Raw genomic sequence first — 25,056 nt, forward strand, 5'->3', positions numbered from 1 at the left:
TATCACATGGAGTGAATCGAATTGGTTGGAGACTGGCATCGGAGATGCTGGGGACCACTGGAGGAGGCTGAGTTGGATCATCTACTTGGCACTTCTGGCTGAAGATTGTTGCGAATACTTCAGCCTTATCTTTTGCACTGATGTGCTGGGCACCTCGGATGGGGATAATTTAGGATGGGGATATTTGTGGAGCCTCCTCCTCCAGTGAGTTGTTTAATTGTCCACCACCATTCACGACTGGATGTGGAAGGACTGCAAAGCTTAGATCTGATCCGTTGGTTGTGGGATCGCTTAGCTCTGCCTATCACTTGCTGTTTTTGTCATTTGGCATGCAAGTAATCCTGTTTGGTAACTTCAGGTTGACACCTCATTTTTAGGTATGCCTGGTACTGCTCCTGGCATGCCCTCCTGAACCAGGGTTGATCCCCTGGCTTGATGGCAATGGTTGAGTGTGGGATATGCTGGGCCATGGGGTTGCAGATTATGCTGGAGTGCCACAGCGCCTCATCATTGCCCAATCTTGAGTTGCTAGGTCGGTTCAAAGTCTGTCCCATTTAGCACAGTGATAGTGCCACACAACACAATGGAAGTTATTCTCAATGTGAAGGCGGGACTTCGTCTCCACAAGCACTGTGCAGTTGTCACTCTTACTGATACTGTCATGGACAGATGCATCTGCAGTCGGCAGATTGGTAAGGATGAGGTCAAGTATGTTATTTCCTCTTGTTGGTTCCTTCACCACCTATTGCACACCCAGCTCAATCAGTAGTGCTGCTGCCAAGTCACTCTTGGTGGTGGACATTGAAATTCCCCATCCAGAGTACATTTTGCGTCCTTGCCATCCTCAGTGCTTCCTCCAAGTGTTGTTCAACATGGAGGAATACTGATTCATCAGCCGAAGGAGGACGGTACGTGGTAACCAGTAAGAGGTTTCCTTGCCCATGTTTAACCTGAAGCCACGAGACTTCATGGGGTCCGGAGTCAATGTTAGGGACTTCCAGTGCAACTTCCTTCCGAACGTATACCACTGTGCCGCCACCTCTGCTGGGTCTGTCCTGCCGATGGGACAGGACATATCATGGGATGTTATCTGTAAGGAATGATTGTATGAGAATGACTACATCAGGCTGTCATTTGACTAGTCTGTGAGACAGCTCTCCCAATTTTGGCACTAGCTGCCAGATGTTAGTAAGGAGGACTTTGCAGGGTCAACAGGACTGCTGGTTGTGCCGCTGTCTTTTCCGGTGCCTAGGTCGATGCCAGGTGGTCTGTCCAGTTTAATTTCTTTGTTGAGACTTTGTAGCGATTGTTACAACGGCTTGCTAGGCCATTTCAGAGGGCAGTTGAGAGTCAACCACATTGCTGCGGCTCTGGAGTCACATGTAGGCCAGACCAGGTAAGGACGGCAGATTTCCTTCTCTAAAGGACATTAGTGAACCTCCCAGTGGTTCAATCTGTCCTCCTGAGACTGCATTCCATAGGGTTCACAAAGCTGCATTCCTGCCTCTAATTACTCGCTCACTTCCAACTCTGTTGCAGACTGCTAACTTCATTAAGCTGGCACTGCCCCCGGGTTTCTCCAACCTCCAGTCTCCTGACTGCACAAGCTATAACTGGCTCACAGGGTTTCTGTGAGCCCTAACTGCTTTCAGCATGGAACCAATGACCTTCCACCATCTTCTCAGCTCTCCAAGGCTTCTCTGAGCCCTAAATGCCTGGAACCTGCTAATAGCAGCACCATTTCGTTGTGGAGCCTCCTCCCCCTGCTGAAGAACACTCAGGTAAATTGAAACCAGAGAACCCCCTTAAGCTTTATTATCTTCATGACAATATAGCCTTTCAGGGTTCACGGAATGCTTTTAAACTAATTTAACTACCAGAACAAAACCACTCTTTGGATTGCACTTCTTTTCAAGCAATGTGGACATCACTTCTCCAGCTCTCCAGCCAAGTAAGTCCTCCATCGATTTCGGTATCTAGGCTGGAATTCTCCGATTTCAGATGCCCGCCACCACTCTCAGTGAGAATGAAGAAATTGGTGCTCAGCCAAATCTTCATTCACTGCAGTGGGATTGGAGAATATCACCCCTTATCTTTCGAGCTGTTATCCCCTTAAGTTAACATGACCCCACCCTTTTAAATTTAATAGACTACAAACTGCTTTGGTTTTATTTATTCAATTTCCTACAGTTAAACTTTGACCTTTCCAGAACTAAACATTACCTCTAAAATATTAACATGAATCATGGACTGAATATTCATCAAACAGAGCTCCTTGGATTTTTAAAAATTAATTTATGGGATGTGGGCTGCAGACTTTCATGGGCTCCTTAGTGTGTTAGCACTGCCTGAAGCCTGAGCCATTCTTTCTCTGTTGCTGGGGACCACAGTGTCCTGTAATTCCAAGCAAGGGAACCCAAAAACCTTCTACCAGTATGTAAATAATAGATGGATAGTAAGAGGCTGGGTGGAACCTTTATGGACAAGAAGGTGATATACGTTTAGAGATGGAGGGCAAACTGGAATACTTAATGAATACTTTGTATTTGAGTTTACTAAGGAAGAGGATGCTGACAAAATGTCAATAGAACTGAAATTGACAGGAGTAATGAATGGGGTGAAAACTGATAGGAACGATGGATTCTATCAAAGATTGTGAAGGGAAATGGGAATGGAGGTAGCAGAAGGGCTTGCCTTAATCTTCTAAACTTTCCTCGATACAAATATGACAACTTTATTCAAGAAAAGGTGCAAGGACTTTCCTAATAACTACGGGCCAATCAGTTTAACATCAGTGGTTGGTCTGCGTTTAGAAGCAATAATCAAGGAAAATAATTGCTGGTACTTGGATAGGTTTAAGTTAGTTATGGAGAGCCAGTATGGATTTGTAAAAGACAGATCTTGTCTGACTAAACTATTTTGATGAAGAAACAGAGAAGGTTCATGAAAGGAATATAGTGGATGTTGTTAATATGAATTTTAAGAATGTGTTTGACAAAGTATCACGTAAAAAACTGGTCAACAAAATTGAGGAACAAGGATTAGATTTTGAAAAATGGCTTAAGGACAGAAATAGTGGGCTTACAAAAAAATGAGACTGTTATGTCCAGTGAGAAAACCACCATGTTTCTCTTCAGTTTTCACGACACTCTGCCAAAGACAATCAATGAGGCGTGTTTCACACCATCATACAAGGGGGCAGGGCCTCAACATACCAGAAAAACCATCTGAACAGAGATTATCTTTAAAGGGCTCCCTGATCATAACCTAAGTAAACAGCAGCCCCCAGCACTCCACAGAAGTCTCAGGGCTCTCCTCTCCACCTTTGATCGGAGTCGGCACCTCTCTAACCCCTCTCCCCCACACCGCCCATCGGCCATCACTGGCATCCTCAGCTCCTCCGTCCACTCCTGGCCACCACCACCACATCTAAATGAAGCCCCTCTTCCCCATGAGGCACCCACTGGGGCTCACCCCATGGCACAGATCGGCACTGCCAGGTTGGTATTGCTAGATTGGTGTGGTGTGAACCTGTACCAAGGGGCAGTACCAGGGAGCAATGCCAAGCCACTGTCTGGCCATGTCCCTCTCCCCCGGGAGCTATCCTTACCTTTGTGCCCCAGGGAGACCCCCACAACAGGTTTACGTCTGGTTGAATCGACATGATGTCACGCTGGTGCGGTGTCAATATCTGGTGAGGGGGTGGGTTAATTATATTAAAATCTATTCAAATACATGTAAAGCAGGTTCATGCCTGTTATGGGCATGAACCGGACAACGTCACCGGCGAGGGGCAGGGAAGATTCAAAATCATGAACTGGCTGGCGAGACTGTGACTTCACGATCTAGAGTCCCCACCGGCAGTTGCATGGATGGCGAGCACGGGCTCAAGATTGCCCCCTATGATTCAATGGTACCTAGATTGGCTGACAGAATGGGCAGGTAAGTGGCAGATGGAATCTAATACAGAGAAGTGCGAGGTGATACGTTTTGGCAGAAGGGATCAAGAGAGGCTATATATAGACTAGACAGTGCCTGGACAGATAAATTTGGGGGCTCATATGCATAGATTTTTGAAGGTAGCAGGACATATCGATAAAAGAGTTCGCAAAGCATACGAGATCTTGGGAATCATAAATGGAAATAACATCCATGAAAGCAGACACGTTACGCTGAACCAGTCCCAGTCACTGTACTTTAGCAAAGATGTGAGAGTATTTGAGAGAGTGCAGATGAGATTTTCCAGAATGCTCCATGAATTAGGTAATTTAGCTACACAGTTAGGGTAGAGAAATTGGAAGGGTTCTCCTTCGAAGAAAAGCTGTACCCATTTCCAGATGGCACAAGGACCAGGTAGGGGGACAAAGATTTAAGATTTGGGATGAAGGACACAAGAGGATACGTGAAAGAATATGTTTATGCAACCGGTAGTAATGACTTGGAACTCACAGTCTACAAGGGTGGTGGAAAAGGAAACCTTCAGTGCTTTCAAAAGGAAATTAAATAGGCACTTGAGGGAAATTAACTTATAAGACCCTAAAGGATAAACTAGGGAATAGGACTGACCAGATTTCTCTGGAGATCCAGCATGGATCTGGTGGATTGAATGGCCTCCTTCTGTGCCATAATGATGCAACAACTTTTACATTGTTTGCTGATTAACTTCTATCTACAGTTCTTGAAGTGTCTGATCATTTCTAAAGTTGTTTAAAGTTGCTAATTGTTTGCAGGGAGTTGTATAACGTATGAAGGACTTTGTTTTGCCTTCAAGGCTTCTGCATAAACCACATGGTCCCAGACCTGAGTGCAGTAGCTGTATGGCTCTTGAATTATAACAATTCAAGAGAATTGTTATAATTCAAGGGAGATCAGAGGTGACACATAGGAATGCTAGCTGCAGAAATGGGGGTAGGGAGGATATGGAAAAAGGCTCTCGGTGTGAGGTCATATCCACTTAGGGTGTTCAGGTAGAAACTGCACAATCTTAACCTTAGTAACAAAGGATGTGTCAGGCTTCTCTGCTTTCCTAAGGAAGTCCTCACTGAAATCTGGCATTTGACGCAGAGAGAACTGTAGCCTCAGAGAAGACAGAGGTTAGCATGGCCAGTGGCTATGAAGGTGACAATGGCCATGAAATTAATGGGTCTGGCTCTTTTCAAGGTAGAATAAACAATATTTGCACATCCTACATTTTGACAGCCACCCATTCAGAAGGAAAGTCACTGAGGCTCAATATTACAAGTCATTTTCTTTTGCCAGGGAGAAGCATATGAACAAAATACAAAGTTTGGTGAGGATTACAGGTTCCCCTTGGTGCAGGGTGCTCCTGACAAAATGCAGGAACCACATTTCAACTGAGATGTACCACAACCAAAAGGGATTCCACTCCTGCAACGTCCATATGATGTGCAACCACACACAGCATATCATGCAGGTCTATGTCCAGTATCTTGTCAATCATAATACCTTCATTTTGCAGCAGTCCGCTGTGCCATCTGCACTTGAAGCACCTACAATAAACCAGGAAATACATGCTATCTGAGCCAAGTGGCTTTCCGATTCTGAGGATGACTAATCTGTTAATTAAATCCTCTTCCTCCATTTTTATCCCATCTACTTTCATTGCTGTCTTTCCTGTACTGCTATACTGGCATCATCTTCTTCTTTTGCAAAGAAAGACGCAAAGTACTTATTTAGTATTATAGCCATGCCCTCTGCCTCCAAAGTATATCTTTGGGCGGCACGGTAGCAGTGGTTAGCACTGCTGCTTCACAGCTCCAGGGTCCCGGGTTCGATTCCCAGCTCGGGTCACTGTCTGTGTGGAGTTTACACATTCTCCTCGTGTCTGCGTGGGTTTCCTCCGGGTGCTCCGGTTTCCTCCCACAGTCCAAAGATGTGCAGGTTAGGTTGATTGGCCAGGTTAAAAAAAGAAATTGCCCCTTAGAGTCCTGGGATGCGTAGGTTAGAGGGATTAGCGGGTAAAATATGTGGGGGTAGGGCCTGGGTGGGATTGTGGTCGGTGCAGACTCGATGGGCCGAATGGCCTCCTTCTGCACTGTAGGGTTTCTATGATTCTTTCTATGATCTCCTGTTTGACCCAGCCTTCCTTTGACTAATCTTTTAATATTAATGTTTGCAAAATCTTTCTTTGAGCTTCATTTTATGTTGGCTATGTTCATACTCTCTCTTTGCTCTTTTGTATGTCTCTTCTGTACTCGGCACATTCAGCTTGATTCCCTACTCTATTATAAATTGGACAATGACTGAAAGGCTTCCTTTTCTGCCTAATTTCTAATCCCTGTGGCATAAGACCTGCAGGGAGCTATCTCTTCTTTGAAGACGTCCCACTGTTCACTTATCCATCAACATTACTGAAGTTAACCTCCTCCAATTAAGTGTGCCTACTCTTGATTGGTTATGGAGAAGGACAAGGTACACTCTAAATCTGATATGGTCACTCTTGCCAAAATATTCTTCCATTTTCCTACTGTATTCCCCAGAACTAGATTCAGCACAGCTGTTTTTCCTTATTGAAATGGAAACACAATGATTAATAAAGTTCTCTACATGCATTTCAGGAATCCCTCCCTATCTTTATCCTTTACACTATTACTATCCCTGTCCATATTGAGATAACTGAAGTCTCCCACTATCACTATTCTGTAGTTCATGCATTTTTCTGTAATTAGCCTGAAAATTTGCTAATTTGCCTGCTTCTCACTCATTGGTAGCCTATAGTATACACCCAATGTAATAGCTCCTCCATTGTTACTGAACTCTAACTAAATACACTCTGGGCTGGATTCTCCAGCTGTTCACACAAGTGGGATTCTCTCGTCCCGCTGCTGTGAACGGAGATTTGGCAGAATGCCAAATTCTCCATCCTCGCTGGGTATGGTGGTAGGGTGTGAACAGCCACAGAATTCCAGCCTCAGTCCTTGCCCCGGTCAAGCAAGGTGCCAACACATCTTTTAGTGAGATTTTTAAGGTGGCAATTGCTTTAGAAACATTTAAGCCTGATAGAAAGATGCCAGTCAAAATTAGCAACATAGTCTGAAACAAACTTTTAGTTTGTGGGAGAAAATACACGTGGAACTGTAACAGATGTGTGTGAGCTTTCAACAAAATCACTCATGGCCATGCTATGCTGAAACATCAAATTCAAGTATCATTTGAAGCCTGACAAAATCCATAAAAATATAAGTGACAATATTAAATCTAGGTCAACGAGAGGAAAATGCTTCAAGATTGCAACATTTGAGGAGAATTACTTTACATGCAGTGAGGGAAAGACAACTTGTCAGGCAATGTTGTGACACTGAAAACACATTTAAGGTCACATGCGGATTACTCCTGTTACTGAGAATGCAAGTTTATTTCTAGCTGTGCATGAAACTGAAATATTTTAAGGACAATGTTCATGTTTCCAGGTGCTCAGTTCTAATGTTTCACAACAATGACAGACTGAAATGGATGCCTTGTGTAAAGCAGGTGGGCAAAAAGGGCACATTACCTTATAATGCCGAAAGAATCAATTGAAATAGCTGAGTCAAATGCTCAATTATGAAAAAAAACGTTGTGCAAATAGCTGAAAACAAGTTTCTTTGTTGTAGGATTTCCCTGACCTTAAACGTTTAATTAAGTTGTCAAATTTCACACCTATAAACCACATGTATATAATAAAACATGAGTAATAATGAGAAGTACTTACAAAACGAAATGTTCATGAAATACTGGATTTTTGCAATCTGACACAGTCTTTGTCTTCTGTCTACATCCACGATCACTGTCAGGTACCACTGACAACTTTAAGACAAGAAAGGTAATTTAAGTAGGATCTTGAATAAATAATTGAACCAAAAAGGCAGAAAACACTGTTCAGTTGTTGAAGTTCTATCAAGGTAATAAGTAATAAAGAAAAGTAATAAATTGAGTGGCACAGAGCTTGAATTTGGGGACCATTCTTGTTTCTCATTCTCAGAAACTCTATATAAAACAATGAAATATAATAATATTAAATAATATTTGATAATAGCTAACTAGGAGTGACACTGGAAGATTTTTTAAAAATTGAGAGAGAAGGTAGAGAGAATCAAGAGTCATCAATCTCATGGCCTAAAAATTGGATTGTGCTGAAGTGGTGGAAAAAAAACAACTCCATAGATTTCATGTGCATCCAGGAGGAGGCATGCCTACTCTTACTGACTCCACAACAAGGTAAAAAAATGGCTTAACTATCAGGAGGTAGCCCCCAACAGCTCTTTTAAGGACTGCTGGTTTGGCTGTCAAGTGCCCGAGAATACTGACCATAATGGAATGATGCTGATAGTCACGAACATATTTTGTAAATGGGACTTAAAACAGGCAAGAGGCGTCCTATTTGCATATGTAGTGTTGAAGACCTTTATTTCCAATATAGGAGCCTCTACCAGTATGGTGGATGGTGCACTTCCAGCATGGTATGTCCAATTGTATGCTGCCTGCCATTCTGGACACTTAGATGCCCAGTTTACATATGTAAAATGAGCTTGACACCACAAATTCTATGTACTAAATGACCTGCAAATTGCGAGATAGAAAGCAAGTAGGTAAAATAGAAATCATCAATAATGCAGACAGACAGACAGGACAAAAGAATGTGTAAGTGTTGGGAGACTGTGAAGACAAAAGAGAGTACATTTACAACAAAAGAATGAGAATAAAGCAAATGACATAGATTTTAGTCAGTCTGATGTCAAGTACAGACCCAAAATAATCATAACCTGTTTTTCATAAATGCTGAAAGAAGAAAGTTAAAAGGCACAAAATAAAATGAATAAATTAATAATTTATAATGTGAATATGTGGCTTAAGTTTTGTTGACTCTCTTATTTTGGACAATAGGATATTTCAGTTCCTAGAGAGAATATGGCATACATGCATTGTTTCTACTCTGTAATCTACTAAAATGAACACAAAATAATCCATGCAACAGATTCTTGGCCAATTAATGCTCAAAAATAATAAGCCTTATTTGACTTAGTTGTGATTCCCTTTTATGAAAAAGGCTTCTCATTTTCATTGTGGAACTTTTGAAGTCAAAGAACTTACCTTTGCATAAGAATCACAAGACCGGTATTCTCTTCCCATAAGTCCTTTTGCTTCCATAACTAGAGAACAAAATGTTGGAACATAATTAACCTTCATAAATACGAAAGATGTTGCTGTGTTACAGAACCACAGACATGATGGGCAGTATTTTCCGGCTGTTCTTGCCGGTGGGATTTTCTGGTCCTGCTGCATTGAACGGATTAATGGCTGAGCACCAACTTCTCCATCCTCGCTTGCAGCAGCGGCAGGGCGTGAATGCCCGGAAAATTCCAGCCCATAACTTTCAAACAATACTAAATTTTCAAAAATAATGGCTACATCATCCTCAACTATGATAAATTAATATTGGTTTGACAATGTTGAACATAGGCAGAATTTGTTTTTAAATTTTACATTGTTCAAACTGAGGTAAGTCAAATTATCCAAATCTATTTCAAACCCATGCTTATGGATGTATGTAATACTTATATTAAATTAAATGATCAAATTATGTTCAATAAGTGCAAATAAGTTTTTATTTTATGAGTAGTTCAGTTTCTAATGTCGCCTATTTAAAGTTTTATTTCACAATATATGCAACTTGTTCTCTGGACAGTTCTAACATTTGCAAACTTACTATGAACGGCAATTTCCCCATTTTGAAGATGAACTGATAGCTTCAGCTGTCCTGTTAGAGACACAAACAAATCATACTGTAAAATGCTATGTTAATTTCAATGACTACATTGTCCTCTCTAATCCCATATAAAGGTTCAATAGTTCTTCAGTACTGCTGCTGACTTAGATTTTGTTATTCTTCACTCTTCTCTCATGTAAGAAGTGGGAGTAGGAGCTGGGCTATCAAGTCTGTTTCAATACTCAATAAGATCATGACTGTTCTTCTATCTAACTTTAATTTCCTGTCCTATCCCCATATAAGATCCCTAAGGGATCTTGATCAATTGGGCCAGTGGGCTGACGAATGGCAGATGGAGTTTAATTTAGATAAATGCGAAATGATGCATTTTGGTCGATCGAACCAGGTCAGGACTTACTCAGTTAATGGAAGGGCGTTGGGCAGAGTTACAGAACAAAGAGATCTAGGGATACAGGTTCATAGCTCCTTGAAAGTGGAGTCACAGGTGGACAGAGTGGTGAAGGAGGCATTCAGCATGCTTGGTTTCATTGGTCAGAACACTGAATACAGGAGTTGGGACATCTTGTTGAAGTTGTACAAGACATTGGTAAGGCCACACTTGGAATACTGTGTTTCATAGAAATCATAGAAACCCTACAGTGCAGAAGGAGGCCATTCGGCCCATCGAGTCTGCACCGACCACAATCCCACCCAGGCCCTACCCCCACATATTTACCCGCTAATCCCTCTAACCTACACATCCCAGGACTCTAAGGGGCAATTTTTAACCTGGCCAATCAACCTAACCCGCACATCTTTGGGCTGTGGGAGGAAACCGGAGCACCCGGAGGAAACCCACGCAGACACGAGGAGAATGTGCAAACTCCACACAGACAGTGACCCGAGCCGGGAATCGAACCCGGGACCCCGGAGCTGTGAAGCAGCAGTGCTAACCACTGTGCTACCGTGCCGCCCTCTGGTCACCTTATTATAGAAAGGATATTATTAAACTAGAAAAAGAGTGCAGAAAAGATTTACTAGGAAGCTATCGGGACTTGATGGTTTGACTTATAAGGAGAGGCTGAATAGACTAGGACTTTTTTCTCTGGAGCGTAGGAGGTTTAGGGGTGATCTTATAGAGGTCTATAAAATAATGAGAGGCATAGATCAGCTAGATAATCAATATATTTTCCCAAAGATAAGGGCATCTAAAACTAGATGGAATAGGTTTAAGGTGAGAGGGGAGAGATACAAAAGGGTCCAGAGGCAATTTTGTTCACACAGCGGGTGGTGAGTATCTGGAACAAGCTGCCAGAGGTAGTAAAAGAGGCGGGTACAATTTTGTCTTTCAAAAAGTGTTTAGACAGTTACATGGGTAAGGTGGGTATAAAGGAATACGGGCCAAATGCGGACAATTGGGACTTGCCTAGGGGTTAAAGAAAGGGGCAGCATGGACAAGTTGGGCTGAAGGGCCTGTTTCCATGCTGTAAACGTTATGACTCTATATCCAAAGGTATTCAAAAAGCTATGATCAAAGTCTTGAATATGCTCAACAACTAAGCATTCGCAGGCCACCTCCTTGCCCTCAACACCTTGCTCTCATGCTCCCATTTCTGCTGTAATGTTCCAGTGAAGCCCAGATCAAGCTTGAGCAACAGCACTTCATCTTCCGATTAGGCACTTTATAGCTTTCTGGACTTAACATCAACTTCAGACCATGAACACTGTCCTCCATTTCTTTTCAATGCAGTCTGTATCTTGTTTTCATGTTTTGCTTCAGACAGGGCTGTCCTTTATTCTGCCATTAACACTCACTCTGGACCAATGCTTTATTTCTTTACTATAATCATCACCACTTCCTTCGTCTTTTCTTCTGTGACATCTTTGTCATTTAATCTTTCTCGTCTTCCAACCTATTTTTAACCTTCCCTTTGGTTCTTTCTGACCCCCCCCCCCCCCCCCTCCCGCACCCCCTTTTTAACAGTATAAAACCAAGCACATTTCTACCCTTCTTCAGATCTAAAAAAAGAGTCATATTGGACTTGAGGTGTTGAGCAAGATTTTCTGGTCTCCCTGCCACATATTTCGTCAGTGGGACTGGAAGATCCCGCTGGCGTGAACAGCTGGAAAGTTTCGACCATTATTTTTTTTCTCTCCACAGATACTGCCAGACATGTTGAGTTTTTTTCTGCTATTTCTGTTTTATTCCAATCCCAATTGTCTGCTCAGCATTGTTCATAGCCCTCTTGACTGAATCAGAAGGTTGTAGATTCAAGTCCACTCTAAAACCTGACCACACAGCACTTCAGCACAGTATTATGAACATCTAGAACCCAGAAGCTACAACTTTATTGGAATGCCACCTTTTAGATGATATCTTAATTCAAGGCTCCATGTGTCTATTCTAGTCGGCCAAGAGAGTGGTGGAACGGTGGTACAGTGTTTGGCACTGCTACCTCACAGCGCCTGGGACTCAGGTTCAATTCTGGCCTTGGGTGACTGTCTGCGTGTTCTCCCTGTTTCTGCGTGGGTTTCCTCCAGGTGCCCCGGTTTCCTCCCACAGTTCAAATATATGCAGGTTAGGTGGATTAGCATTGGTAAACGTTTGGGGTTATGGGAATAGGGCGGAGCAGAGGGGAGAGCCTGGGTGGGATGCCCTTTCAATTGGTGCAGATTTGATGGGTCTTATGGCCTCTTTCTGCACTATAGAGATTCTATAGTGTAAAAGAATGGAAAGATCTCATGACAGTATTCATAAAAGTGCATGGATCTTTCCTAGTTTGCTGCACTTAACTGTTCTCTCAACCATCACCACTAAAAACAGATGACCTGGTAATTCATCCAAATTTGCTATGCATGGGACCTTGCTCTGCACAAATTGCCCAACAAATGGCTTGCACAGAAGTGGCTTCATTTTAAAGCAGTTCAGGTTTATCAATCTCTTTTGGACATCCTGAGGATATAAGGCACAACATCAATTCAGTTTTTTCATTCACATTCACTCTTTTGGTACATTCAGCGGGAAGTTTCAAGGCTACTTTGCATCACTTTTCTCCATTTCCTTTCTGCTGTGATTTCTACCCTCCATTACTGCTCTATTAATGTCAATAGTGGGATTTTCCAGAAGGAGTCATGATATATCTGAGAATTTTGAAAAGAGGAGAACTAAAAAAAAGTCAAGTACACAAGTCAGATTGCAAGGGACAGGATCAATCTGGCTCGCCACGCTGGTCCAATCCAACTCGCCATGCTGATAAAGCGAGGGGTGAAAATTCAGGTCCATGCCTGGTTTCTTGCCTCTCATAATCTTGCCGGACCCATTCTGCCACCGAAATCAGCCTCGTGCCCAGGAAGGGGCGTGAGGCTGATTAGCAAGCATTGATGAGACCCATACGTTATCCCCTGGGCTCACTGACCTTAGCCCCTCACCGGTCGAGGTCCTCACTGGCGAGGATCACAGATGATCTCCACCAACAGGGACCAGATGTGATGGCCTCACCGGTGGGACTGGAGACCACTGAAGCCCTCAGGTGGGTTGGGGGCAGTGCCAAGGGGGTAGGGCTGAGAGGTGCGGATCTGATGGGGGTGAGGAGTTCTGAAGGGAGGTGGGAAGGGGGGCAGTGTTCGGGGTGGCGATCAGAGGGCGATGTCTGTGGGGGGGGCGGGGGGGGGGGGGAGGAGGTGGGTGATAGATCTCCCAGTATATGTGTACACTGCGCAATGGCGCCCCTAGAGCAGAAAGATGAGTCACAGCCACAAAAACAAAGGGGAAAGGTTGCTAATGGCAGTCCATAGAGAGAATAAAAAGGTGTGAATGGCCAAATGGCAGGGAAACTGAAATCAGAAGGTAAGCTGTGACAGATGAAGATGTGGGGAGAGGGGGAGGGATGGGTGGGAGAGAGATAAAATTGAGAAAAAGGGCTATGACTCATCTTTCATTCCCTCACCCTACAATATAAATATCTCCCACTTTCTAAGCCTTTTAGCTTTGACAAAGGGTTATCTAGGCACGAAACGTCAGCTCTTTTCTCTCCTTACAGATGCTGCCAGACCTGTTGAGATTTTCCAGCATTTTCTCTTTTGGTTTCAGATTCCAGCATCCGCAGCAATTTGCTTTTATTTTGTTCCTTTTCATTCTTCCTCCTCCTCCCCCTCCCTGCATTCTACGGCATATAACCCATTCCTTTTTTCCCTCCTTCAGCTCTGAAGAACAGTCATTTTTGACTCGAAACATCAACGTCACATTTAAACATGGAGCGTGAGACTCTTGCTCTGGTGTTCGAAATCACAAAATTTCACACATACCTATTGGATGAATAATGATTAATTGTGGAAACTGACCACAAACTTTTGGAAATAATCTAATGCAAAACCCAGGCAATGATGACTTTCGATAAAAATATTTTTTCAACTTTAATGTCTGTTCCAAAGAAGGTAGCAAAATGGTTACTTCAAACATACTGAGCAAGTTACCAAATCGAAAAAAGATTGCAGATATTTTGCTAGACCTACAAGTGGATGACATAGACATCGAAATAGAAGATGCACTCAATGTTAATCTGATGAAGTTCCAACATACAAATGCAACCAATTTCAGAAAGAAGCAGCACATTATCAGCACATAAACTGAAGGCATTATGGAGAGTTACTGTAGAAGGTTGGCCAGATATGATACAATAAATGGCAGACAGCTTCACATGTTTTTGACTGTACAGAGATGAACTCAGTATTTCAAGAAACATGATTTAAAAAAAACCAGATGTTTGTACTTGAAGCTCTTTAAATTTTAAGTTTATTTATTAATGTCACAAGTAGGCTTACATTAACACTATAATGAAGCCACTGTGAAAATCCACTAGTCGCCACACTTGGCACCTGTTCAGGTACACGGAGAGAGAATTTAGAATGGTCAATGCACCTAATCAGCGCATCTTTCGGACTGTGGGAGGAAACAGGAACACCTGGAGAAAACCCTTCAGACATGAGGAGAATATGCAGACTCTGCACAGACCCACCCAAGCCGGGAATTGAACTCAAGTCCCTGGCACTGTGAGGCAGCAGCGCTAACCACTGTGCCGCCCCAGCCACATATTGCCACAGTTACACCAGGGAAATATGGACACAGAGTGAACAACATGTCTAGCAAGGGAAACTGTATATTGGCGAGGGGTCAACAACAAGGATACCAAGAAGATTGTTTGGCCGGGGGGGGGGGGGGGAGAGGAGATAGGAGGGAGGTGGGTCAGATGGCTCCACTCAGATCAGTGGGGGGTGGGGGAGCAGGGGGGGTTCACTGCCACTCTGTGTGTGATCGGTGAGAGGGGAAGGGGGGTCCATTGCCACTCTGCATGTGATCTGTGGGGGCGGGGGAAGGGGGACAGGGGGGCCACGGTCGGTCTGGGTAGCGGGGGGGGGGGTGGGGGGGTAATGGGGTAATTGATGTTGTGGGGGTGGAGCAATGTCTGTCGGGGCCAGGGGCGGCATTATCCAGCCTGGAAGCAATGCGGCAGGGTAGCGTTTTTCTATTTCTTTTACTGCGCATGTGCAGTTGGCGGCGCCAATCGGAGCTGCAATGTTTCGGGCGCATTAAGCCCTGCCCACAGGCTTCTGCAGCACGATTCAGAATTGCTGCTATTTTTTTCAGGCAGAGAGTCTATGGGGGCACCTGAGAACGGGTCTAGAAGTCGGATCTGAAACACTCCCAGTTTCAAGTCCGTCCAGCACTTAGAATGAAAATGATAAAATAGGGCCCAGTGAGTGCAATTTTTAGCTTGTTCAGTACACCAGAAGAAATCACAGTGGCAAATGGGCCACAGTATACTGATGGGCCTTTTACATACAACAACCTTGCCAAATGAAGGCAGTAATCACTTATGCAGGGAGACAAAAGAAGAAGATCTCCAAGATTGCTGTTATACTTGAGAGCAACACCTTTGAAGATGGGTTTCCACTCAGCAGCAGAAATCATGTTCAGAAGGCAGGTTAGGACAACTTTGCCAAGACATCACCTGTCCCAGTTCTCAAAGATACAGGAGAAACTTCTCAAAAAACATGGGACAATTAAGACACAGGAGCAGCATACAGGTATGGAACTGCCTAGTCTATTTGCATGCAAGACAGAAGGTTTGGGTCATAAATCCCATCCAGGGAAACTGGTCACCCATGTAAATATCCAAAGTGTGCAGTGAGCCCAGATTCTGAGGTCGTAACACCAAATTGAGTGACGGTAAAGAGAAACAGAAGCCAGCTAAGATAGTTGTTCAACTATATAACATCAAGTGTTCCTGTTGCAACTACAACATGCTCAAAGCTAAACTCAAAGTGAAATTGTGGAAGATCACCATGAAATTCGTTAACACTCCAATGGTACACAGGATGCCAAGCACACCGGCAAGAACATCTAAGCAACAAGTCTAGATCTCAGGATGCGGCACACCATCATGAGATCCAGGAAGACTAGTAAGCCACCTATGCATTATACAGGCTTTTAAACAGAGATTGATCTACTGTGTAAACAGTTTTCACAACCACCTTACAGTGCATGTGTGTTTATTCATAATGTATGGAATATTACCTTGGGGAGGGAAAAAAACAGGCATGTTCTGATGTCACTTTAAGGAATATACAAATGACCAACTAGCCAGGATGTACAACAGCCAGTGGTGTGTGAGTAGAATGATAGCTGTGCTGCTCTTGAGTAGTAGATGCTGAATCCATAAAGCAGTTCTGTCTGCTGAACCATCCTGTATCTACCTTCAAATAAATTGAACCTATGTCTAGTTTACCAGTCCAGTGTGAGAGATTAGTAAATGTAAGTTTTGTGCAAAGTAAATGTAGAAATCCAATGATATCTTCTTCAGCTTTTGTTCAAAGTACAACGAGCTGAAATGCCCTTTGAGCTTCTCTGAAGGTTGAAAGCATTTTTGTCTCCCTATTTGCCACGTGAATTCCATTCCAAACTTGATTCTTATTCAAGATGTACTGAGGATAGCATTGACACAGAATCTGACATTGTCAACACTTCAGTGTGAACAATTGCACCGGATCTAACCCTCAAAAACACTTGCCCTAAAAGCATCACCTAGTGGAGTTGGAGAGGAAGAGATCAGTACCGTGAATTAAGTATAGAGAATGGTTACAATATTACACTACACCGCCACCACGTTTGCTGTAAAATTCCTCAGGTGGCCTTCTCACCAGGTTCCCATGCACTCCAACTTCTCCACAATTTTAGTGGGGCAGGTGAGGCCTAGGCCAGCCCACCCACCCTTGCCCCAATTGAGGCCCTTAAGTGGCCAGATAATGACATTTATGGGCCGTATCCCATCCAGCCTCAATTTTAAGGCTGATGTGAACAGTTCAAGTGCAGGGGAAAGCCTGGAATACGCTGCTCAGGTATCGGGCAGGGCAGTGGCACCTCCATCAGCAGCTTTCTTTCAATACTGGGCAGCCATATTTCAACATCAGGCAGCCCTCCTCCTCCTCCCTTTCCCCCTCCCCAACATGCTTGGCCCTTGTGGGTGCTTCCTACCACACTGGCCTTCCCTTCCCTTCTTCTCCACCCCCCCCCCCCCTTTCCCCGCCACCAGGATCTTCCATTTCCACCAAAGCTGATCCCTGCTGGGGGTTCCCCAACAGCAGCATGGGCAATTAATGCAAATATCAGTATTGACTTCAGCAGGGCTGGATGACCATGTCAGCAGCCAATGGTAAACTGCTTCCACTGTGCAAAAATCTACCACAGCGGACCTGGAGAATTCCATTCTTGGTCACTGGTGACTGCTTGCAATGATGTGGAGATGCCGGTGTTGGACTGGGGTAAAACACAGTAAGAGTTTTAACAACACCAGGTTAAAGTCCAACAGGTTTATTTGGTAGCAAATGCCATTAGCTTTCGGAGCGCCGCTGCTCCTTCGTCAGATGGAGTGGATATCTGCTTGCAATGCCAGTCCTGTCCACTGCAGCTTCTGGCACTGTGGCAATACAGGAGCTGCTGATAGTCTCACTTTGGAGATCTTTCTTCTGAATGAGGGATGCAAGTCCCAACGCCAGTCGATTAATACTCATTACAGCATTAAATTGTTGCAGGGCAACCAGTATTGGCAGGGATGCTGCAGTGTCACTAGTCCAACCATCAATTGCTTCATTAATCACATCCACTTAATCATAAGGTGAGATGTAGGGATGTTTGCTCTTACAGTGTTCAATGTTATTCACAACTCCTCAAACTGAAGCAGTCCATACTCATATGCAGCAAGACCTGGACAGCATTCAGGATTGGGTTGATAAGCGCTAAATAGCATTCCCATCACAGAAGTGCCAGGCAATGACCATTTCCAACAAGAGAGAATCTAATCATGTATCTTTGACATTCAATGGCATTACCATCACTGAACCCTGAATATCAACATCCTGGGGGGTTACCACTGACCATAAATTTAACTGCACCAGCCACCTAATGATGACAAAAACAGGTCAGAGGCCTGGAATTTTGTGGCGAGTAACGTGGCTCCTTATTTCCATATCTTTGGGTTTTGATGTTCGGTCTACTTTTGATTGATATATTCCCTACTCATAGTTGGCAGACTCAGTATTGAAATTTATAGCTTAGCACATAGAAGAGGCTTTGGTAAAGGTTGTTTCTGGTGATGATACTGAAAGAAGGAAGGTGAGGGCAAAATCTCAGGAACAGAAAAGGGAGATTGACAGCTCAGTAGCCAGAGAATGTTGGAACAGCCAACATGGAGAACAGGGAAATGGAGGTGCATAGCTCAGAGCATGGGGGTGGTGTACAGTAGTGGATAGCTTGGGATACAGGCAATGGAAAGGGATTGGGCAAAAGGAAGAGAAATGAGGTGCATAGAGAAGCAGAATCAAGGTCAGTGGGAGTGGTAAGGTATCGAAAAGAGGTGCATTAAAGACAACGGTTATAGCTGAATGCTACATCCCACTGTGAACAGATTCCATTATTCCTGCTACTGCTAAACTATCCTTGAACGCACCTCTTAGGGATTGGATGCAAGCCTGCCTTGAGATCCAGTATCAGACTTGAGGGCTCGTTCCAGAGATTAGACTTTTATTTTTAAGATTACACATTCCACCAGGTCTGTTGGAAAGGCCTTTTCAACAAATTTAGACTCACCAGTGCAGTGCCGCCACCACCTCCCACTAGTGCATCCTCCACCAAGTCCACAGTTGATGCAAACATGCAATTACGTAGAATTTATAGCACATAAACAGGCCACATGTCCCAAACGCCACAGCCTCCATACAAGCTCTTTCCATTTTTTCATCTGACATGAACATATCCTTCTATGCAGTTCTATCTCATTCTATTTAGAGATGCAAGGACTGGTTAGCGACAGTCAGCATGACTCCGAGTGGAAAATCATGTCTCACAAATTTAATTGAGTTTTTTGAAGGGGTAACCAAGAAGGTAGATGAGGGCAGTGCAGTTGATGTTGTCTACATGGACTTGAGCAAGGTACCGCATGGTAGGTTGTTGCATAAAGTTAAATCTCACGGGATCCAGGGTGAGGTATCTAAATGGATACAAAATTGGCTTCTTGACAGAAGCCAGAGGGTGGTTGTAGAGAGTTGTTTTTCAAACTGGAGACCTGTGACCAGAGGTGTGCCTCAGGGATCAGTGCTGGGCCCACTGTCATTTGTCATTTATATTAATGATTTGGATGAGAATATAGGGGGCATGGTTAGTAAGTTTGCAGATGACACCAAGATTGGTGGCATAATGGACAGTGAAGAAAGTTATCTCCAATTGCAACAGGATCTTGATCAATTGGGCCAGTGGGCTGATGAATGGCAGATGGAGTTTAATTTAGACAAATGCAAGGTGATGCATTTTGATAGATTGAACCAGGGCAGGACTTACTCAGTTAATGGTAGGGCGCTGGGGAGAGTTACAGAACAAAGAGATCTAGGGGTACATGTTCATAGCTCCTTGAAAGTGGAGTCACAGGTGGACAGCGTGGTGAAGAAGGCATTCGGCATGCTCGGTTTCGGTTTCAGAACATTGAATACAGGAGTTGGGACGTCTTGTTAAAGTTGTACAAGACATTGGTAAGGCCACACTTGGAATACTGTGTGCAATTCTGGTCACCCTTTTTGATCCAAGTGAAGGGAAGCATTGAATTCTCTCAATGTTCTGACTAACATTCTTCCCTCAACCAACATTCCCAAAATCAGATTAACTAGTCATTATTTTACTTGCTTATGAAACTAGCTTTGTGAAAAGCTACTGTCAAAGCTGCCTACACAAATAAGTGACTGTACTTCAAAAATAACTAATTTGATACAAGTGCTTTGGAACATTGTAAGAGACATGATATGGTATTTCAAAACAGCAAGATTTTTTGTAACTGAATGCTACAAGTTTGGTACTGGGTGCAAATGCTCACACATCATCAATGCCAAGGATATGATATCAACACCGCCACTAAGAAGAATGATGATAAATATTTACTATACACTTTAGGGCCAAAGCGTCAGTAATTTTAATAAGTATTTCCTATGATACACATATTTTGTAGCAGTACTGATAGTCCAATTGAGACCAGGGATTTCTATGTTAGCAATATTAACAATCCGCATTTCTAATTTATAATGGGGACATACCAATAAGTGTTTACACTTCCATTACTGCTCTCAATATTTAAAACACAGCACATGAGACTAAAATAATCTCAGTTTTGTCCTTAGTTTATACTTAGCTTATTGGCATCCCTTTTAATAGGTTGTTATATCCTATTCAACCACCAACATCCTAACACAAGAGCATGGCTTAAGTTAGCAACTTGACAAGTAGTCTGAGGATGCCATAATTTAACACTACGTGAACGTCTTTCAGTCCTTTTTACATGTTGCTCTCTTGACATACATTTCCAGTGATCTACATATCAACTTTCACATTTGTAAATCACTTTCACAAATTAATCTTGGACACTAAAAGTCTTCATTTACAAACAATTTCTCCAAAGTACTAGAATCCAAAATGATGGATTTTTAAATTATAGTTCTATGTATTTTTAATACAAAATAAATCACCTTGCAAATACCAGTTGTTCCTTACAAATACTATTGAACCGTGTATGAATGCTGCATCACAATTTAAATTCCCAATTGAAACTTGAAGAACTACAATAGAAAGACTAGGTAAAACGCAAGTGCTAACAAATACTTAATAATTGTTTATCATTTTCACAAAGCAGAAACCTCCACAGTACCTGCTGCTGCTCCCCAAGGAAAATCAGTGTTTAATCTTTCAATAAAACAACAGTACTCAATTTTGATGCCAATGTTTCGAGTTACTATTAAAACTAAGAGTTCAAAAATGTGATCTGAGCACCATTCCTCTGGTCATACAATCATGGAATTGTCATCAAAACATTTAATATACTAATCAAGAGTTTGAACAGAACTGGTAAAATGTGACCCAGTGCCACTTGTACCTTACCAAACGTAGTGAGGTAAAAAGAATCCAGAACATTTGAAAATCTGTTGCAAAAAATAACCCTGTGAACACTGCCATGCTCCATTGTTAATTCCTAATGCTGCTGAAACCTGAATCCGTAATGTTTCAAATGAGTAACTTGAGAAGCTGTTAAAAGTACGTATCAAGCATGTTGATAAGACCAGCTGAACTTCCCAGCAAGCTCTGCTAACCGCTCTTGCTTTGAATGTGAACTGTCGTGACCATAGTGATGAGAACAGCATTTACTCCGATTGGCTGAATGACTGTTTGAATGCCAGTTTTTCACCGATCAAAACCTATTCATTGGCTTTGAAGAAGAAATGTTCTTACGAAGTACACAGATATCCAAAGGGGAAGCACTTCCAAAATCCTGACACGGAGTATCAGACTCGACTTAAACGACAATAATGTAGCAATCATTAAGGTTAATCAAGGTTTAAATCTTTCATAGTAATAATCGTTCCTGATTTTTTCTTTGCAGTTCTTGTAATCCAAATACAAAAGCAACTAAACTAACAACACTGCCAGGGGAATGACAGAACGATTCCAGTTCTCACAAAACTGGTTGGAAAAGGATTAAGTTGCAGTTCCCTCGGGCGTAACCAAATCACCACAGTTACGTTGTTAAAAGAAATGCTGCAAGAACTGCCAGTACAATGTTATTTTACAATCAATGGACATCATTTTGGTAACAACACCACTGTTTTAAAACCAAGCTCTATCATTGTTCTTTACTTCCATATCTTCAAGCAGAAAACAAGTAATGAGGCAGAAAATGCCAGAAATGTGCAATAAATCTATCTAAAAATACAAACCAGCTTTTATACAAATTTTAACCTTTCACCAGAATTGGCAAGATCAGGCAAGACAGTTCCTTTATAGTACTCATAAAACAAAAAATGTACAAGAACAGAGGCTAAAAGTATGCTAACTACTTCCAGAGGTATGAAGCTACTTTAATCTGTAAACAAATTCTAAATGGTGTAAAATGGTGATAAATGCGCAGTTTATCCTTTGACCAGGCAGATTCATGACCGGCACAGACCCCATTACCATGCTCATATCTCCTGCTAAATACTGAGAAAATTATCAAAGGAGTTCTTATTTTCCTAATACTAAAGTCACTCTGTCTATGTATGGGACATATGCTATGAAGATTGGCAAGAATGGCTGTGAGGTTGAGTATTGCCGCATTTTCCAAGGCAGAAATGTGCAGCTCACCAGCAGAGAGCACTTGACTGTGCACTATAAGCTTCTTTCCCCTTCCCACCTCCCCAACTATGATTACTCTCCTCATTAATATTCTGGCTTGCAGAGTTATTTATAGCAGGATAGGTATAATGCTAGCTATGAGTGGTCACCCCCATCCCCCCAAATTAGTTTCTTTATATATGTGTGCTAGGCAACTAGGCATGGTGGAACAGCAGGACAACTTATAGTGTACCAGCCAGCTTGACGTTTTAGATGTTCAAAATCAATGCCCTATACCTGGCTCACTCATTACCAACCAATTAATCCAAAGCCTTTATTAAAGAGTCGTTTGTCATGAAGCTGACGCATTCTATGGAGTTTTGAGTAACGTCAGTGTAAGGCAGAGCCCTTTCTTCCTACAATCTTAACACCTTTGTGTCAGTTTTCTCTGCACTTTTAGAAATAGAATAACTTGGCAGCCTGTCAATAATACTCAGGTAAGCTTTATAAAGTCAATCATGTTAAAAATATATATATGTACGAAACATCCAGACGCAGTTGAGAGCCTAGATATGGAAAGGGGCAGGGAGAGGTAACAGGAGCAGCCTGGCAAAATGATCTCAAAAAACTTCAGAAGTTTCATGGATCATTTACTTGAACACAGACAGAGGGTACATGAAACAAAGGGAGAACAAAATGGAGGCTATTTAATACAAACTTATGCAATATAGAAAGAAGGGTAGGAATATTGTTCCCCAACCTCACTGTAAGGCTGTCTGAAGCCCTTCTGTAGCTCTGATATTTATAAATATCCATTTTGATGATGCAAGGGCATAGTTCCTAGAATTCCTCAAGGCAGAAGCTTAAGCCCAACCAGCATCAGCTGTTTTATCATCAATCTACCCTACGTTCATTAGGTCATAAGCCCCACTTGAGCTTAGTGATGGAAAGCTTTAATTTCTTTGCATTATTAGAATGCTGTTATAAAGTTTTTAAATTGGCATCTATTCAAGTGCAGAAATACAGTAACTTTACCCTTCGAATTGCATCCTTTTGTCTGTGGCCGCTTAGAATATCACAGGGGGGAATTTTCCCATCCCGCCCACCACAGACATTGTAGCGGGCAGGGGCAGACTAACAAAGGTCCATTGACCTTGGGCAGGATTTTCCGGTTTAGAGGCGAGCACGGCCAGAAAATCCCGCCCCACCTGTGTAATAACCAGTAAGTATGGAAATCAATTTCTCCTTCTATTCACTCCAATTTCTGCAAAATCTGTACCTTCCCCACCCATACTAAACAGAAAATTAAAACGTTTTTAAAAAGTAGATAAAAGAAGGATATTCCCGATGGTGGGGGTGTCAAGAACCAGGGGGTTACAGTCTGAGGATACAGGGTAGACAGTTTAGGACAGAAAGGAGGAGAAATTTCTTCATCCAGGGAGTGGTCAGCCTGTGGAATTCGCTACCAGAGAAAGTAGTTGAGGCCAAAATATTGAATGTTTTCAAGAAGCAGTTAAATATAGCACTTGAGGTGAATGGGATCAAAGGATATGGGGGGTAGGTGGGATCAGGCTATTAATTGAGTTGGATGATCAGCCATGATCATAATGAGTGGCAGAGCAGGCTCAAAGGGTCGAATAGCCTACTCCTGTTTCTAGGAACGCAGTAAAGCATTGGAAATTATGGAATCTGTGTTTCCTAGCTGTTAAGTGAATACAAGTTTTTTCTTGTATTAATCTTCCTGACAGTAGAATGTTCTTGGAGCTGACCAAGTAGAACCATGTCCCCAGCAGTTAATTCATACCATAATTTTTATGTTCCAGTTCTCTTAAGTTTGTTTATCCATATTTCTTTCAAACAGAAAAGACATCTCCCCAAACTTCAAGATAATCAGTTGGATGTGTGCCCTCTTGTCTTTAACTGTTTTGGAATGTTGCAATTGCTAATTTTGTACTCCAATTGTAGCAGTTCAGTACATGTATGCATTTTTCAATACATGTGTTTGGGCCTCTTAGCTACAACACTTTTCTTTTGAAACCATTTTACAAATGTGGGCGGCATGGTGGCACAGTGGTTCGCACTGCCCTTATTATGGCATTAGTTAGCAAATACCCTTACTGTATGTAGCTTGAAGAAAGAACATGTGGAGTTATAGCTAGGGCACGTTTACACATTTGAGCTCTAATGAATCTAGCATTAGCAAAAAATAGAAGCCAAAACTGGGATGCAGATTGGATAGAAGGCGGGCTGATTGAGGGCAAGGATTGTTGGTAAAGGATATAGGTTAAGGTTAGTTTATTGCAGGAAAGCCAGAAATACTCTTCTCATTGGTCAAGAATTTTAAACATTTGGTTAGAAGTTATTAGTTGTGCTGCCGAGAGTGCATAATTAGGGCTGAATGTTGCAAAAGCTACTTGAAAGAAACGGTATAAAATTGGGGGAAGCATCACTGGGATCTTTGCACTTGCCAGGCACCAGCATTCATCTCAGAACACATGCTTTTAGGTCTTTTGTTAGGAGAGAAAGTTAAGAATAGGGCATGTGTTAGGAAGTTAGTGTAAGATATTGCCAGTTGACGGGTAATTGTCATAGGTTGAAGATTGCCGTAAGAAGACAGAAGTGACTAATGTTAATGACACTGGAATCAGGGCTTGCCATAAGAAATTCAGAT

The 25,056-nt window shown here is 42.5% G+C and overlaps 1 protein-coding gene across 1 annotated transcript in view; it reads right to left on the minus strand.

Annotated features, from left to right (window-relative positions):
- Positions 1 to 21,322, minus strand: part of rgs3a (regulator of G protein signaling 3a) — a 253,454-nt gene extending 232,132 nt beyond the window's left edge. The window contains exons 1-4 of the mRNA XM_078226603.1: positions 21,177 to 21,322; positions 9,707 to 9,757; positions 9,091 to 9,149; positions 7,712 to 7,806 (exon numbers count right to left, since the gene is read on the minus strand). Coding sequence (XP_078082729.1) covers positions 7,712 to 7,806; positions 9,091 to 9,149; positions 9,707 to 9,757; positions 21,177 to 21,258 — 287 coding nt within the window. The 5' untranslated portion in view covers positions 21,259 to 21,322. The remainder of the gene's footprint in view (positions 1 to 7,711; positions 7,807 to 9,090; positions 9,150 to 9,706; positions 9,758 to 21,176) is intronic.
- Positions 21,323 to 25,056: the final 3,734 nt, after the last annotated feature.

The sequence above is a fragment of the Mustelus asterias genome, chromosome 13 (genome assembly GCF_964213995.1).
Source record: "Mustelus asterias chromosome 13, sMusAst1.hap1.1, whole genome shotgun sequence".
Lineage (NCBI taxonomy): Eukaryota > Metazoa > Chordata > Chondrichthyes > Carcharhiniformes > Triakidae > Mustelus > Mustelus asterias.